This window comes from Bufo gargarizans, chromosome 7, assembly GCF_014858855.1.
Source record: "Bufo gargarizans isolate SCDJY-AF-19 chromosome 7, ASM1485885v1, whole genome shotgun sequence".
NCBI lineage: Eukaryota > Metazoa > Chordata > Amphibia > Anura > Bufonidae > Bufo > Bufo gargarizans.
Genome location: NC_058086.1, coordinates 199,191,939 through 199,209,736, shown reverse-complemented (window position 1 = coordinate 199,209,736; position 17,798 = coordinate 199,191,939). Strand labels below are relative to the sequence as shown.

Genomic DNA, 17,798 nt, shown 5'->3' with positions numbered 1-17,798 from the left:
GATTGGGAAAATACCATATTTTTTTATCTAGAAGGCACACTTTTTAGCAACAAAAAATATATTATCTAAAGAAAATTATATATACACACACGTCAGCTGTGTAGCAATGCTGTTTTGGTCAGGCGTGTATGCCACAGACCTGTGTATGTGTGTGTGTGTGTGTGTGTACAGTACAGACCAAAAGTTTGGACACACCTTCTCATTCAAAGAGTTTTCTTTATTTTCATGACTATGAAAATTGTAGATTCACACTGAAGGCATCAAAACTATGAATTAACACATGTGGATTTATATACATAACAAAAAAGCGTGAAACAACTAAAAATATGTCATATTCTAGGTCCTTCAAAGTAGCCACCTTTTGCTTTGATTACTGCTTTGCACACTTATGGCATTCTCTTGATGAGCTCCAAGAGGTAGTCACCTGAAATGGTCTTCCAACAGTCTTGAAGGAGTTCCCAGAGATGCTTAGCACTTGTCGGCCCTTTTGCCTTCACTCTGCGGTCCAGCTCACCCCAAACCATCTCGATTGGGTTCAGGTCCGGTGACTGTGGAGGCCAGGTCATCTTGCCCAGCACCCCATCACCCTCCTTCATGGTCAAATAGCCCTTACACAGCCTGGAGGTGTGTTTGGGGTCATTGTCCTGTTGAAAAATAAATGATGGTCCAACTAAACGCAAACCGGATGGAATAGCATGCCGCTGCAAGATGCTGTGGTAGCCATGCTGGTTCAGTATGCCGTAAATTTTGAATAAATGCATAACAGTGTCACCAGCAAAGCACCCCCGCACCATCACAAGTAATCAAAGCAAAAGGTGGCTACTTTGAAGAACCTAGAATATGACATATTTTCAGTTGTTTCACACTTTTTTGTTATGTATATAATTCCACATGTGTTAATTCATAGTTTTGATGCCTTCAGTGTGAATCTACAATTTTCATAGTCATGAAAATAAAGAAAACTCTTTGAATGAGGTGTGTCCAAATTTTTGGTCTGTACTGTATGTATGTATATATATATATATATATATATATATATATATATATATCTCTATCAGCTGTGTAGTAGAGCTGTGTTTGTTAGGTGTGTAGCAGTGCTGTGTTTCTGTGTATAATGTGCATGCTGTAGGGCTGTCTGTGTATGTGGATAATGTAGAGAGTAAAAAAATAAATAAATAAAAAATAAGAAGAAAATAAATGTAGCTGAACAAGCATGGCAGGACTCTACAGAGCAATGACAGGAGACACATTTACTTGGATAGGCCATTGCTGTTTGTTACAGTGGCGAGCGGATGACATGCTAAAGTTAAATGGAGCTGACCAAAAACTATAACCCCTTCTATGCCAGACCCCAAACCTTGACCCCTCCATGTCATTAAACTACCAGAGAAGGTTTAATAAGAAGAAAATATTTTTTTTCTAATTTTCTGTTGACCAAACCTGAGGGGTGTCTTATAGTCTGAAAAATACGACCTATTTAGATTGAACTGCTTGATAGAAGACAGGTTTTAGCACTAGGACAAGATTGGGTGAGTTAGTGTAGGTCTGTGCCTGTGTATATATATGTGTATATACAAACTGTGTTGCACTGCACAACATTTTAAGACACAGAACTGTTTATGTTCAGGAGCCATCCAATTTTTTCCCTGAAAACCTGTTGCAAAGCTTCTACAGTTAAAGGGGTTGTGTCACGAGACATATTCAATATTTTTTAAACCAGCAACTGGATCTAAATATTTTAGCAAATTCATATAATTAAAAATTTGGTATAGCCACTGAGTTATTCAATAAAATGTATTTGTATAGCGCCACCTACTGTTTGTTCTTTCCCTCATTTTTTGTCCATGTAACTGAGTTGGTCGAACATGCTTAGTTAACTTTAAATCTTCAACTGCCACCAGCCATATGTTGTGTGAGAAGCTGTGGCAATTACAAGGAGAGAACTGCAGCAGAAAGGACACGTCTCCTAAACCAGGATAATCTAGCACAGCAATTTCAGTAGTGAATGTGGATATCTCAGGATCCATGCGAGGTACAGGGCTGGTTCTAGCTTTGTTAGAAAGGTATTGTCATGTACTACAGGATGTCTGATTTTCATTTTTTACATTAATCATGGGGTATCCCCTTTAAGAGTTCAATACAGGTATTTTCCAGCATCACTGGCAGTGTATATTCTGCCACAGACATTGTGTATTTGCGCCTTTGTTTCCAAAAGCCTGTTGTAAACTTTCCATAGATAAGAAGTCTACAAATAAGCATAGTTTCCAGGGTCACCAACGTCATATTTTGCTGTATACATTGTGCTTTTTTTGTTTTTCTTTCTACAGTTAATATCTGTACAAATAAGTGTATTTTCATTAAAGATAAAAAAAAAATTAGACCTGAGACCTCAGATCGTCATAAACAAATTTGCAGGCCAATAGGAGCACTTTGGATTTGGGTTGAATTTATTTGCACCTGAAACATCTTCCAAACGATTAGTCAGAAACAGACTCCTAACAAATTTCAAGAAATGAGCTCACCTCTAGTAGCTAGATCTACAAAGTGATTCTCTGGGATGCAATGTTCTGCAGCTTACCTGCAGTACAGCATGGTATGTCCTTGTCATGAAGCAAAGCCAAGACTGTGGAAGTAGGATGGATCGATGCCATTCAGAGGTCTGGATATTTACCTACAGAAAAAAAGATAAGCAATGAATAATGTTTCAATCTGGACAATCACTTTAAGAAAAAAAAGAATTGTTAAAGGCCATCTGTCAGCAGATTTGTACCTATGACTCAGGCTGACCTGTTACATGTGCACTTGGCAGCTGAAGGCATCGTCTCCTAAAGTCTCCACTGCGACATATGCTGTAGTATCTGGCGTACGAGCAGTAGAGGAAAGTGTCTCGCAGTATAGAAGAGAACTGCCGGCAAGCTTCTATCCTGTACTGCACCTGTGCTGGATACTGAGGCTCACAGCACAGCGCAAGACTTTAGGATCAGTCAGGGTCAGGCGTGATCACATTTACACCGCCTGGCCCTGTCAATCAAAGTGTAGAGGGCGCAGTAGTTGCAGAGAGAGCACAGCCTCTAGGTGTAACAGTAACGCCTCCATTGCTCCTAGAGGCTCATTTACATATATATATATATATATAAAACATAATGTTTCTTAGCAGTGCTGGCACATATGAACATGGGACCAACACAGATGTATCCAGCTGCCAAGTGCACATGTAACAGGTCAGCCAGTATCAAAGGTACAAATCTGCTGACTGATTAAGGGGCGTAACTACCATAGCGGCAGACCATGCAACTGCTATGGGGCACAGGGCAAGAGGGGGCCCAGTCTTAGTTGGTATAATCTCCTCTGCTACTGGAGTTGAAAACTTGGTCAGGACTCTACCCTCTAAAGCAGGCATGCTCAACCTGCGGCCCTCCAGCTGTTGCAAAACTACAACTCCCAGCATGCCTGAACAGCCTACAGCAGCGCATTGTGGGAGTTGTAGTTTTACAACAGCTGGAGGGCCGCAGGTTGAGCATGCCTGCTCTAAAGGAACAACCTTTAGCAAATGAGGCAGTGTCATTGAAAAGGGTTTAGGCAGAAACCCTTCTGTCCTGTGTGGGGGCCTGGTGTGATCCCTGCTATGGGGCCCTTACTTCTCTATGTACACCACTGAACAGATGCCTTTAAGACTGAGTAGCTTAATTATTTCCTACCAAAGAGATCATCATGTTTAATAGGAAAACATGAAACAACACCATTCTAAACATATAGAGATTTACTAACTGTAGCATGATATTTTAATAGTTCTAAGATTACTGGTATGTGTATATGCGACCTGTTCCAGGCTTCACCATACCTCATGTATAAGAGCCGTTAACATCTGCTGGTAACTGCGGCCCCGGCTGGCAAGAAAGCGATTGATGGGTCTGCCATCCCTGTCCGTCTGAACCGGCAGGTCATAGCACAGCAGCATGCCGCCTGTGAAAAGTTACAGTAGGTGAGGGAAAATGAAAAAAAAACAAAGTAATGCACATGCAAATAACCGTCCCTACCCAGTGACATATAAGAATGGCGGTGAGGAATAATTCTCCTTTCCATTTCAGCGGTTTGATATACCGATAATAAAACCTGGGTATTATCGCTGCTTCTCTCATACAGAGATGTTTATTATGTATGATAATCTGCTGCTGATTCCATATGTCTGCCTCAACACAGTGACTGCTGCCAGCAACACATTTCATCACTAAATATCGGGAACGTGTCTGCATATCTAGAATTACAAATTAAGCGGCACAGGCTGAATCCAAGAGAGGGAGAAAATTATCATATCACAATGCTACAATCTAACCTATATATGAGAAAACCAGTCATCTCTGAGTCGCAGGCCTGTTTTATAAAGAGGGGGCCATAATAATAGGCTTAGACCAATGATTATTATACCTTGACTTAACTATTGGGGTCATTTATCAAACTGGTGTAAGGTAGAACTGGCTTAGTTGCCCATAGCAACAAATCAGATTCCACCTTTCATTTTACAAAGGAGTTGTGAAAAATGAAAAGGTGGAATCTCATTGGTTTCTATGGGCAACTAAGCCAGCTCTACCTTACACTAGTTTGATAAATGACCCAATAAATGTTTAAGAATATTAGTCTTATAAAAGAAGGGCAGTACATGACTGAAGAGTGCCACGTGCCACGTGATGCAAGTGTCTGATGTTCGCATCCTGACTGCAGACCACCACAGCAGACAGGTATGACTGAATACTTCCCAATTTCTATCATTGGTTTGCTTAGAACAAGATGTGAATATGAGACAAGAAATGATTGAAATGCTTCAAGGGAGCCCATCATCTCCCCCCAAGCTGTATGAAGTGCAGTACATGACTAGTACTGCTCTACCCGACTCCAAATCACTAATTTATATATTCATACTCATCCTGTTCCTTCATTGTGCACCAGCAAACTGGCGCTTGAATACATGGTGCGGAGCATGCAGATATAATGGAGAGGACTCTCAATGTATTCCAGTGACCGTTTGTGGGTGCACATTTTGGCAATAGGGATGAGCACAGACATACAACTTAGTGATCTGGGGTCAGGGGTAGCAGTACTATTCATGAAGCACTGTGTATCACAGGGAAGTGACAGAAGCACTCTCCCCATTTTTTTTTATTCTCTGGCTTGTAAATTCTAGCGCAGGTTGTGTCTTCATTGGTGGCTCTGGTTGTGAATTATCCACTTCTTCTAGTCCTCAGCTTTGTTGCGACTGACACAGTGGGGGAGCTTTGCAAAGAAAAACTCACTTAGTTGCCCATAGCAGCCAATCAAATCCCACCTTGTATTTCTCAGAGCTCCTTTAGAAATTAAAAGGATTAATCTGATTGGCTGCTACGGACAACTAAGCCAGTTTCCCTTTATATCTGTTTTGATATACAGGTCCTTCTCAAAAAATTAGCATATTGTGATAAAATTAATTATTTTCTGTAATGTACTGATAAACATTAGACTTTCATATATTTTAGATTCATTACACACCAACTGAAGTAGTTCAAGCCTTTTATTGTTTTAATATTGATGATTTTGGCATACAGCTCATGAAAACCCCAAATTCCTATCTCAAAAAATTAGCATATCACGAAAAGGTTCTCTAAACGAGCTATTAACCTAATCATCTGAATCAACTAATTAACTCTAAACACCTGCAAAATATTCCTGAGGCTTATAAAAACTCCCAGCCTGGTTCATTACTCAAAACCGCAATCATGGGTAAGACTGCCGACCTGACTGCTGTCCAGAAGGCCATCATTGACACCCTCAAGCAAGAGGGTAAGACACAGAAAGAAATTTCTGAACGAATAGGCTGTTCCCAGAGTGCTGTATCAAGGCACCTCAGTGGGAAGTCTGTGGGAAGGAAAAAGTGTGGCAGAAAACGCTGCACAACGAGAAGAGGTGACCGGACCCTGAGGAAGATTGTGGAGAAGGACCGATTCAAGACCTTGGGGGACCTGCGGAAGCAGTGGACTGAGTCTGGAGTAGAAACATCCAGAGCCACCGTGTACAGGCGTGAGCAGGAAATGGGCTACAGGTGCCGCATTCCCCAGGTCAAGCCACTTTTGAACCAGAAACAGCGGCAGAAGCGCCTGACCTGGGCTACAGAGAAGCAGCACTGGACTGTTGCATGTCATTCGGAAATCAAGGTGCCAGAATCTGGAGGAAGACTGGGGAGAGGGAAATGCCAAAATGCCTGAAGTCCAGTGTCAAGTACCCACAGTCAGTGATGGTCTGGGGTGTGCCATGTCAGCTGCTGGTGTTGGTCCACTGTGTTTTATCAAGGGCAGGGTCAATGCAGCTAGCTATCAGGAGATTTTGGAGCACTTCATGCTTCCATCTGCTGAAAAGCTTTATGGAGATGAAGATTTCATTTTTCAGCACGACCTGGCACCTGCTCACAGTGCCAAAACCACTGGTAAATGGTTTACTGACCATGGTATTACTGTGCTCAATTGGCCTGCCAACTCTCCTGACCTGAACCCCATAGAGAATCTGTGGGATATTGGGAAGAGAAAGTTGAGAGACGCAAGACCCAACACTCTGGATGAGCTTAAGGCTGCTATCGAAGCATCCTGGGCCTCCATAACACCTCAGCAGTGCCACAGGCTGATTGCCTCCATGCCACGCCGCATTGAAGCAGTGATTTCTGCAAAAGGATTCCCGACCAAGTATTGAGTGCATAACTGAACATAATTATTTGAAGGTTGACTTTTTTTGTATTAAAAACACTTTTCTTTTATTGGTCGGATGAAATATGCTAATTTTTTGAGATAGGAAATTTGGGTTTTCGTGAGCTGTATGCCAAAATCATCAATATCAAAACAATAAAAGGCTTGAACTACTTCAGTTGGTGTGTAATGAATCTAAAATATATGAAAGTCTAATGTTTATCAGTACATTACAGAAAATAATGAACTTTATCACAATATGCTAATTTTTTGAGAAGGACCTGTATATGTGGACAAGAAGTCAGTTTCTCTATTCATTGCCATGACAACCTCATAGAAACTGACTTCCTGCCCACACATAAGACGCAGTGTTAATTGGAGAGTCAGGGTGTCGGTCAGCGGAGGACCAGAAGGAAGTAAATAACTCACAAATACAGTCACCTGTAAAACGTTTGCCCTTACATTAGCTCAGTATATTGCCCTCTGTGAAACTTAATGGTTGAAGTGTACTGTACTGCCTTAGCTATGATAAGTAACTTGTACAATGGACACTTGAAATAGGAGAAAGAAGGTCCTCACAAAGAGCAAAGTGAGGGCTGGGTTACCAATGAAGAGCGTTCTGGGTGTCACCTTTAAAAGGGTTAATAAACTGCTAAAATCCTTTTACGTATATATTGTCTTTTTGACAAAACAACTTTGCCCGTCCCTAGATTTTTAACTTCCAGATCTATTAAGGGAGCACATAACTACTTATTTTAATTTTACCAATGTCTATATGTACATCTGAGTAAATGAAGCATGTTCACCTGCAAGTCCTGGTTTGAGGCCGGGCTGTTTGTTTTTCTCGTACATTTTTAGCATAAAACTTGGGATTCCCGCTACAGCTTTCCCCTGGTCAGATCTTATAATGCCACCTCTGAGGGCATTATGATAGACACCACGTGGCATGCGACTCATTTCCTGTTTCACCAGTGAGGAAAGGAACTCTTCATATGCTGAAAGCAGAGCAAGTTTTATTAGATTAGTATGAGAGTACCAGATTTATATTTCTCATGGGACATGCAATGCAGCACTCGCACAAGCACAGCACTCTTTTCAACCAGCTCATCAGCGGGGGGTTGCGGGTGTCGGACCCCCGCCGATCTGATATTGTTGACCTATCCTGAGGATAGGTGATCAACAAAAATAACTTGGACAATCCCTTTAATTGTTATTACATATATGCAACTATCTAATATGATATGCTTCATAACTGGTTGGTTCTAGGGTTGTTGCGGGTATCGAAATTTCAATACCCAATCGATACTTTTGTCCCGGTATCGATACAATACCGGGATTTCCATCTCAGAACGCCCAGGAGAGAAGCAGGTGTGACACCTGAGGGGTTATCTGCCGCTGATTTGCTGCTAGTATCCGCCTCCTGTATTAAAGGTTAATTATCATTGGTGGCGCAGTCCACCCCCCCCTCAGTATTAAAATCATTGGTGGCAGTGGCCACAGAGTCCCCTCACCTCCTCTCATTGGTGGCAGTGGCAGCTTCTGATCGGAGCTCCAGCAGTGTATTCCTGGGGCTCCGATCAGTTACCATGGCAGCCAGGACGCTACTGAAGCCCTGGCTGCCATAGTCGGCTCCCTGCTGCTGTGTGCACGATGCACAGAGCAGCAGGGAGAGGGTGAGGTCCTATTCGCCCTGATAGAGACAAGGGATGAAAAAATCCCAGGTTCTAGCCCCTAAGGGGGGAAATAGTTCTTAAATAAAAAAGTAAAAAATAGAAATAAAGTAAAAAAAAATCCCCACCAAAATATTAAGTATTAATTACATATAAAATATATAAACAAATAAACATATCACATATCGCCACGTCCGAAAAGTCCAAACTATTAAAATAGAAGAAAAAAAAAATCTATGCAGTGAACGCCGGAACAGAAAAAAAAAAAAAACTGCGCGATTCGCCAATTTTTTTAAAATGCGTAATGCACGTGGCTTTTTTGGTTTATTTTTTTCACGTGGTATCGAGTATCACAATACTTTTTTATGGTATCAGAATCGATTAAAAAATTTGGTATCGCAACAACTCTAGTTGGTTCTGTATGATGGAGTATATAAATAAACACTTCTAGAGCCAGAGCCCCAGAAACGTTCTGGAGGCATGAAAGTTCATACCCGTCTCTACTGATTCTGATCCTTTAATTTGAAGCCTGGAGTGAAGGCTAAAATGATCTACTCTAACAATTAGCAAAGAGGAGAAGAGTGCTAATGTTCTGTGTTTTCCTGGCTTCTCTGGCATAGTCTACCAAAAACAGTAAAATAACGTGGGCACCATAAATGTATTTCACATTAATGTGGCCTTTCTTATGGCTCAAAAAAAGCTCACCAAAAAACGCCCTGTGCAAATCCAGCCTTACAACATCAGCTCACTGACAGTAATAGCTAAACTGAAAATCAACTCAAAGAGAAAGCATAAAAGCGCAAAAAAACTGTACCAATCCAAAAGCGTCTTGCGTGAATACATAGCAGCTATTTATGACTGAGCAGCTGCCTGTAGTTAAAGGATTGCAGTTCAGGGCATTCACATACTTCCAAAAGTATCTGCTAAATTTATGGCTAAATTGAATGGTACGTTAAAATATTCAGGTTGTGCTTGACTGGTACGTGACATTTGAGAAACATACAAAGACACTGTGGCATTGTGCTGGGCATAGCCTTAGCAATGGCAGAGTACTGTACAAAAGGGTTCAAAAGTTCAGCAGCTCAAAGTATGAAGTTTGGCACAGTTGGAACTATTGCTGCGGTAGATACAGGGCACTGACTAAATGAAACTTGGTACTGTGTCACCTAAATAAAGCCGCTAACCTGGTTATGTGTAGATGTCATGTTTTCTTCTATGGATTGTCAGTATAGATTCTGCACTATAGGGAGTCATTTCATTTACAGATATACTCACTTACTCTTTTGCTGAAGTGTCAAATACATTGCATTGAACTTTGAAGGGGATTGGACAATCCATATTTGTTAGAAGAGTCCTTACAAACTGAGAGAAGGGAACCCAACCATTGAGCTGTAATGTGTGCGGACATCTGACCACAAGTATTACATTTCCCTGCAGCTAACCCATAGGGGGACTGAAGAATTGTCTATTTTAACCCAGGGGCTGTCCCTGTAGAACACATATTTACTAGATCCTCAAGAATAGCAGTCCTGAATATGGTGACCCCACTCCATTTATTTTACTTACTATAGAACTGACATTTTTTCGCAGTGCTTTACAGATGTTATCATCACTTCTTGTCCCCAATGGGGCTCACAATCTAAGTTCCCTACCAGTAAGTCTTTGGAGTGTCGGAGGAAACCAGGAGTAGCTGGACGAAACCCACATAAACATTGGGAGAACATACAAACTCCATGCAGATGTTGTCTTTGGTCAGATTCGGCCCTAGAACCCCAACCCTAAAAGGCACCAGTGCCAACTACTGAGCCATCGTGCTGCACATTAACTCAGAATTCCCTAACAGGGCATTTAAAAGTTATTTTTCTAAACTGAAAACCCCCAAACATGAGAACAGGGGTCCTTTGAGCACATTTGTGTGGAGTAATAGTTGAGCATGTGCATTGCCACTCCATTAAAAGTTTAGGTGACTGAAGGAGATTGCAGAGTGCTGTATTCAGATAGCTCAGCCCCACCGAACTAACATGTTTCTCCTATTCATTGGATAGGACATACCTTCTTGTTACTGGAATACCCCTTTAACATATGCTTTGAGCTACTTACCAGGTAATACAGAAGAAGGGGTAAGAGCCATGAGTTTGATATATGAAGAACCTGGTACAGATAGGTCCACTTCTTTATCTTCCTCTTCTCCAGTCTCTTCACATTCATCTGGTGGAATAATCTCTGGTCTGGCCTAAAGTCCAATTACATAGATTGTATTAAAGTGATGATCCTCTAAAGCATGTGTCATGACATTTTCATCACATAGTCTATAATAAAAAAATTTAAAAAAATCAACAATGTGTTTCATATCAAAATTCTGATTCAAACATAAAGGCTATGTGCACCTTTGGGGGCAATTTTTTTAAATTATTATTGCATTGTACTGATTTTGAACTAAAAAAATATTTTATTAAAAATATGGCTTCCTTTTTTCTGTAGAGAGCCGACATGCTCTAGTAGCACCCTTTGGATTTTCTGTCTTTTCCGTCATCTGAGGAGCAGACGGACTCCTTATCTCTGCTCTCTGACCTTGAAAACACTATATTATAGCTCAGTTCTTATCTTATTGATAAGAATGTGGCTTAAATAAAGGTTTATGACCTCTTAGTAGTTTAGAGATAAGGTTTATTAGATGACTAACACAAAGTGAAAGTACCAGTCACACAGTTAGAAAAACAGTAAACCCTTTGTGACAGAACAGCTCAATAATTTTAATAATTGAAAAAAAGATTTTTAGCGATAAAATTGCCTCCGAAGGTGTACATAGCCTTTAACCCTTTCTCTCATTCATTGTCCAAAAATATAAACAGGTAGAGATGTAATGGCTAAAATAATGTGTTGAATGCATAAGGAAATAAAATTAGACCATACATAGATACATAAAAATAAAAAAAGATGTACTATATAATACATTAATCTGATAAGAAGAGATGTAGCATTTGCTAAACTAACCAGTGTGGCACACTACACTGTTCGTGTAGCAGTAGAATGGCGAATACTGCAGAGCACTGTCTCTACATTAATGGCACAGCGTGCCATCTGTTAGCCGAGTGCTACATCTGTAGCTTCCTTGTTACATATAATTGGAAATTGCCAGCATGGAGGAATACTGGTTGTACTTCCATATTATATACAGGTAGAAGATATTACAAGGGTATTATCAAACAGAACAAGTTATTTGAAAATTCCTAATTCTTCTTTACCCATTTAGAAAAATCTGAAGCCTTCAGACATTTTGCAGGGTTCTTCATGTGCCTCGTAAGAAATTATGACAACACCTTACAAAGAAATGCGCACTAAATTGGCTGGAGGCTGCAGATCATGTGACTCCAAGACCCTACAAGGTGACCACTTGTTCTGTGCTTAGGTTGCCGTGTAATGTGGTGGTCACCCTACTGGGGAACAGTACTTTTGCTTAGTAAATGAATTAATTAATTAATTAAAATCGTTTGCTTTGTATGTGGGGAGTAATGCCGCAGTCTGTAATCTATTCAGACTATAGAGATAGATATTGGAATTCTTCTTTAAATGAGTTTTCCAGTTTGCATTTTATTGCTCCTATCTTCCATTCTGGGCTCTCTACCCATCATCCAGCATCAGTTCCGTTTGGAGCTGCTCATCCATCTCTGACAGCCATTCCTCCCGAGGCTGCTCTTCCAGGAAAGGAAAATCCAAGTCCCATTATTGCCAGTATCGTTCCTCAGATGTAGGGAGGACCTTGCCACAATAGTGCTGCTGCAATTGAAGCATCTCCCTCCAGATCTCCCGGCGCAAAGCGCCTCTCCTTCTCAGCCTGTCCTGGGTAGAACCAGGATTCTGGAGCTGGGCCAGCGCTTCCATGACTGTAGGCAACTGTGGCTCTTCTATGTCAGCAGAAAACTTGGTCCCAGTGCTGGTTTGAATGTCTACTTAGGCAAGGAAAAGAATCCCACTGCTGCCACCAATGTGACAGACCTCCCATACTCAGGATGAGTATGTCCGCCTCTGTATTCTTCCTTGTTTAGGAGTGTCAGGAATATGGATTAATATTTACTGTCAACCATGTCCTCACACCCACGGTGCTGAAAGATAGCAGAGGTAGTGAATTCCACAGGAGGGCCCTGCTTCAAAGCCGCAGCCAGATAGCAGAAAACTCCTAGCAGGCCATATTTGGTTACATTTCACACCTCCATTCAGACAGCAGGGATCCTGCAAGAAAACCTCTCTGCAGGGGGTCTAAACCATTCCCCAGTTCAATTGAATCTAGCAGACATGTTGGCACCTACATTTCATAAGGAATTATGAACCGTCCGTCCATCCCAGACATAATTCGGTTATCTTTTTGCAATCCTGGGGCAAAGCCAAACGTCCACGTATTCCTGGCTTGAGGCTAGGATGCCCGGCAAGGGAGATATACATATTATCTTCCCACATAAACCACATAGCGGCACCGTGTTTGGCTCTAGTTGTAGCCGGAACCCAGGTGGATCAATTGGGCCTGGAACCATCTTCCTGCAACATTCTGTCTAGGAATATGAACCCTAAGGGTTTTTATGGGTCATTTGCTGCCAGCATCAGAGATAGAGGGACCCCACCCATAGGCAGGGAGGGGAGCGGCCAGCTACAGGTCATAAGCCCATGCAAGCCAGCGGGCGGGGTCTTTCTCTGAAAGGGGTCACATTGTGCAATGTGTTTGGAGGGACCTGCAACCAGCTGACATCACTGCCTCCTGTGTGAATACAGCTAAGAACTCACCACTACCCAAAGGACTCATATATCTGGTAAACTGACTTATTGTTCTGCTTAACCCTGTTGTACCTATATCACCTGTATGGCTTATATCAAACGAGAAGCTGGTGGCAGATACCCGGTTTGAGACTACGCTTTTTTCACTGCGGCAGTGAAAAGGCTCTCTCAGCTTGTTGCCTCTCTGTGCCCGCGTGGACAGAAGGTGTCTGTGTAAACCAGGGATGTCAAACTCGTGGCCCTCCAGCTGTTGCAAAACTACAACTCCCATCATGCCTGGGCATACTACAGCTATCAGGGAATGATGGGAGTTGTAGTTTTGCAACATCTGGAGGGCCATGAGTTTGACATCCATGGTGTAAACTGTACCAAGCTTACCTTACCTGCTACTCTGAAGGGCGTAACGTCATACTTTGGTAACCCGTGACCATACCATGTCTCGTGAGCTCGATGTAGGTGACGTCAAGCGGGCACGAGGTGTGGTATTCGTCACAAGGAGATATTACAAACCGCTGATCTTTAGCTCCCAGTTTTCCCCAATCACTGGTCGAGGACTCAATGTAGGTGAAATAAAGTCTGCTTTATTGAGCAACTGCACAAATTTATATACAGAAAGTGATCAGATGAAACTGTAATCCTATCAGATCCCCCTTCCCCTCCCCAGACATTCTGTCCGCACCACACCACAGGGGTCCACCTGCTAAAATAGCTCCAGACAGCTCTAGCAGGAGCCTGGCCAAAATGTCATTGTCCTGAGCTCTTTTACAGTACAATGAGAGATAACGAAGGGGAAAGGGATGGGGGGGGGGGGGGGCGGGGTTGATAACAAGTTACACAGTATAGCATAATTACACATATCCAACACCAGTTCAGTCTGTCACACAGCTCTTTTCTCTTTTATGAGTACCATGTGCAGGCGCTTCACTGTATAATCATTTTATATGCTAGTTATTTCAGATTTTGATTTCCACAGCCGCCAAATAAGCACCACATGTAACATATTGAGTTACAGACAGTGCACTACTCCTAAATATCCCATGGGGTTTAACTAGTGTAAAAGACAATAAAATACTGAAGTAGATTTCTTTTTTTTTGCTTTCATATAAACTCCAAGGCCTAAGGACTAATCTAGAACTTCCTAAGTCATAGAGGCCAACTGAAACAGCAGATGATTGTCAGCTATGCAAGTCCATGCCATGACACGTACTACAAATACAGCGCATCTCTACCATTAAGGCCCCATGCACACGGCCGTGTTTCACAGCCGTGTGCGGGCCGTGGAACCGCGGCCTGGATCCCTCCTGAGAGCAGGAGCGCACGGCGTCACTGGTTGCTATGACGCCGTGCGCTCCCTGCTGCCGGCACAGTACAGTAATACACTGATACGATCTATACCAGTGTATTACTGTACTGTGCCGGCAGCAGGGGGCGCACGGCGTCATAGCAACCAGTGACGCCGTGCGCTCCTGCTCTCAGGAGGGATCCAGGCCGCGGTTCCACGGCCCGCACACGGCTGTGAAACACGGCCGTGTGCATGGGGCCTTAGGGCATGGAAATGTAGATTCACTGGATGGATACAAATATATATTGTGAGGATTTGCTCTGTTAGGCAGCTTAGTGGACGCAGTACAGAGGCAATCACAAAGTCTTTAGCCTAAATAGTTTAGTGTTTATTCACACAAAAGGCAAAACAAAATAACAGTTTGCAGTATTGGTGTATGTTCACACCATGGAAAGTCCACAGAACACAAACGTTCACCTGGTTAGCAGCTTTTCATCAGCCATCCACTGCAGGCTTTGAAGGCCTGTTTTCCAGGAATTCGGCTCTCAGCCCTTTAGCACGGCACACCTCATGCAGATCCTAAAACCACAGCGTCTCCACAGCTTCACTGTGAAATGGAGGATAATCTACACAGCTGAGACTGCTGGCTGGGTTTTTATATCCCAAACCAAAACCCGGCCTGGAACGTGGGGAGAAGCCACCCACCCTGCACTTTGGCTGCTCCCCGTAAAAGCGGGCCCGGATCGGCTCTACAGCCATACTAAATAACAGTGTCAGTCAGCACTAACTGCCAGTGACACTTAAAATTAACGGCTCTTACCTCACCGAGAAATCTCGGTGACACATACCTTCCGTCAATGACAGACCCTTGTGCCTTCCTAATATATATAACCATTTATTGCATAAACACTTGTAAATTAAAATTGATGAATTAAAAAGAAATATAAAAAACCCTGATAATATATTCCCTAGCTATCTACTTCATCTCAATATATAATCTCAGAACACCATGATTTCAGCATTATTGATCTACAAGTGCATATGCATAATATAGCCTAATGACTATGTTATTGAAATTGATCACAAATCAATGTTAATAATATAAATACTAAAAAAACTATTGAAAAAAAAAAAATAAGTTTTTATTTTTTTTGCAAAAATGTAAAATAAAAAAATCCTCCTTGTAGTTCTGTTATATATCAATGTTGTTGGATTCCATATGATTGGGTAATAAGTAGATCTGTTTAACACTCTCCGATGTTAGTATGTTGGTAGTCATTCACATAGTTTCTTATATATACTATTTGGCTAAAACAAAGTCTTTCTTGCAATGACCAACGTCTCTATTATTGTATATATCAATTATGTTTCCATTTGTAAATAGTGCTTATTAAGTAATAAATATTGTTCCTACATTACCACTCCAAAGAGATATTTTCTGTTACATGCACCAAATGAGCTCTCGCTCGTGCTGTGGCGGGTTGCCTGCCCCGGCTTACTTCTCCCAGCGTCCCACATGGCGTTCCACGTGGTCAGGGGTTATTTCTTGATCCGCCATAGTTCACACTGCTTTTCTCATTCAGTAAACAGGTATAGCGTGCCTCTATAGCGGGAGTGATGGAGTTTAACTAACGTAAGTGGTAGTGGTAAAGAGCCGCACTTATCCTTATATTGAAGATGCTATGATGCCAGAATATCTTTTACCAAATGCGTTCGGAGCTTAACTCGCTTCTTCTTCAGTGGTTATAAGTTACTGTCCACTCGATCTGGCTTCTTTAAATACCTTTTCATAAAGGGGTGGTGTTACCCTTGGCTCATGGCTTTTCTAATATCTGGACATTTTCACATAGACATCCATAGGGAAAAGGACAATTGAATAGAATCAAAGTTTCTTACACATAAAACATTTTTACAACATTGTATCTAATAATAATGACCCAAAGGGTGGGGAATCGAAAATAGAAGATAAGTATAGAAAACATGAAGCTAAAAGTGGCCATAATTTTAAAAACACATCTGCGTTTTCTATGCGTTTCTAATGCGTTTTTTGGAAAAAAAGGTTTTATACTCCATTGAAATGGTGTATGAACCTTCATCAAATTATAATAGCCCAAGATTCTTACATGGGGAAGGCATCTCTTACATGGTGAATTCCTTTTATTTTGCTAGTCATTTTTCTTCTCTTCTTTTATTCATTTCTCCATTTAATTACTTATTTCTTACAGATGGAGATTTTTTTTTCTACTTATAAAGCATTCCATGTGTTTATTATACTTTTTCATGTCTACAGGAATCAAATATTTTTTTTTTATTACCTCTTATATAGAACTGTTCACATTTACATTTAATCGCCGCATATGTAAACCTTATACGCGACTCTATATATTGTATTTTGTTTTATTTAGCTTTTTTGTTTTATATTTTCGTAATTTTTATTTCATCTGTTGTTGTTTCTCTCTGGAACTAAATTAACACCACAAGAAGAAAATGCAAAACCTGCAGTTCAGCGTCTAGGGAGACACTTTATCTCATGGCTTGGTATAGTCAGTCAATATCTGCCATCATCAAAGGAGGAAATTTATGAGAAGAGATACTGCACTTCTTCACATTATTTGCTGACAGCCAAGAAAAGAAAGAAAGTAATCCTTGTAACCAATAATGAGGCACTGCAGATAAGGAGATATATCTATATTACACCTTATCAATAATTTACAGCTTAATTGACCTGCCACACTGTGATAGCAGATTACGCCAAAACATCATTACACAAAAGGCTTTTCCACAAACTATATGACAATATCAAACCGCCAAAGGCAGTGCCAGTAAGATGATACAGGGAAATCTAAGAGCAATATTACACATAATATAAATATACAAAGACCGTATCTATCAATCTAATATCTATCTATCTATCTATGCCATATCTAACTATCCATCCATCTAGAAAAAGCTAGGGTGCAAGTATCAAAACCTCAACTCTGCACCGTTTCTTCCACACACAAAAAAAAATAGAAGGTGGCAGCACTGCAAAAATTATTTTGGTGAAGGATGGCTGGTACCCTATTCACCCATATGTGTGCAACACCCATGTCCGTTTATCAGCTCCCCCAGTGGTAGCTGGGGATGTAGCCTGTGCACATGTAGGGACCCCATTTATATTTATGAGCTGCAGCTCCCACCGCCCACCCGCCTCTTATTATTTAAAGTTGTCAATCACTGGTGAGTGGGCAGGGAGAGCAAAAGCTGAAGAACATTGAGGACTACACCTCTGGCTCTTGCTGCAGCTGGTAAAGGGCGATTTTATTAATGTCACACCAAACCATTGATTGAGTAATGGTCTTAGTCACTAATTTATGCTGCCCTCCGATCAGGCAG

At 41.4% G+C, this 17,798-nt stretch overlaps 1 protein-coding gene across 1 annotated transcript in view; it reads right to left on the bottom strand.

Moving 5' to 3' along the window:
* Window positions 1-17,798, bottom strand: part of FOCAD (focadhesin) — a 226,511-nt gene that overhangs the window by 69,045 nt on the left and 139,668 nt on the right. The window contains 4 exon segments of the mRNA XM_044300978.1: window positions 2,579-2,671; window positions 3,842-3,963; window positions 7,511-7,699; window positions 10,475-10,607. Of these exon segments, the coding sequence (XP_044156913.1) occupies window positions 2,579-2,671; window positions 3,842-3,963; window positions 7,511-7,699; window positions 10,475-10,607 (537 nt within the window).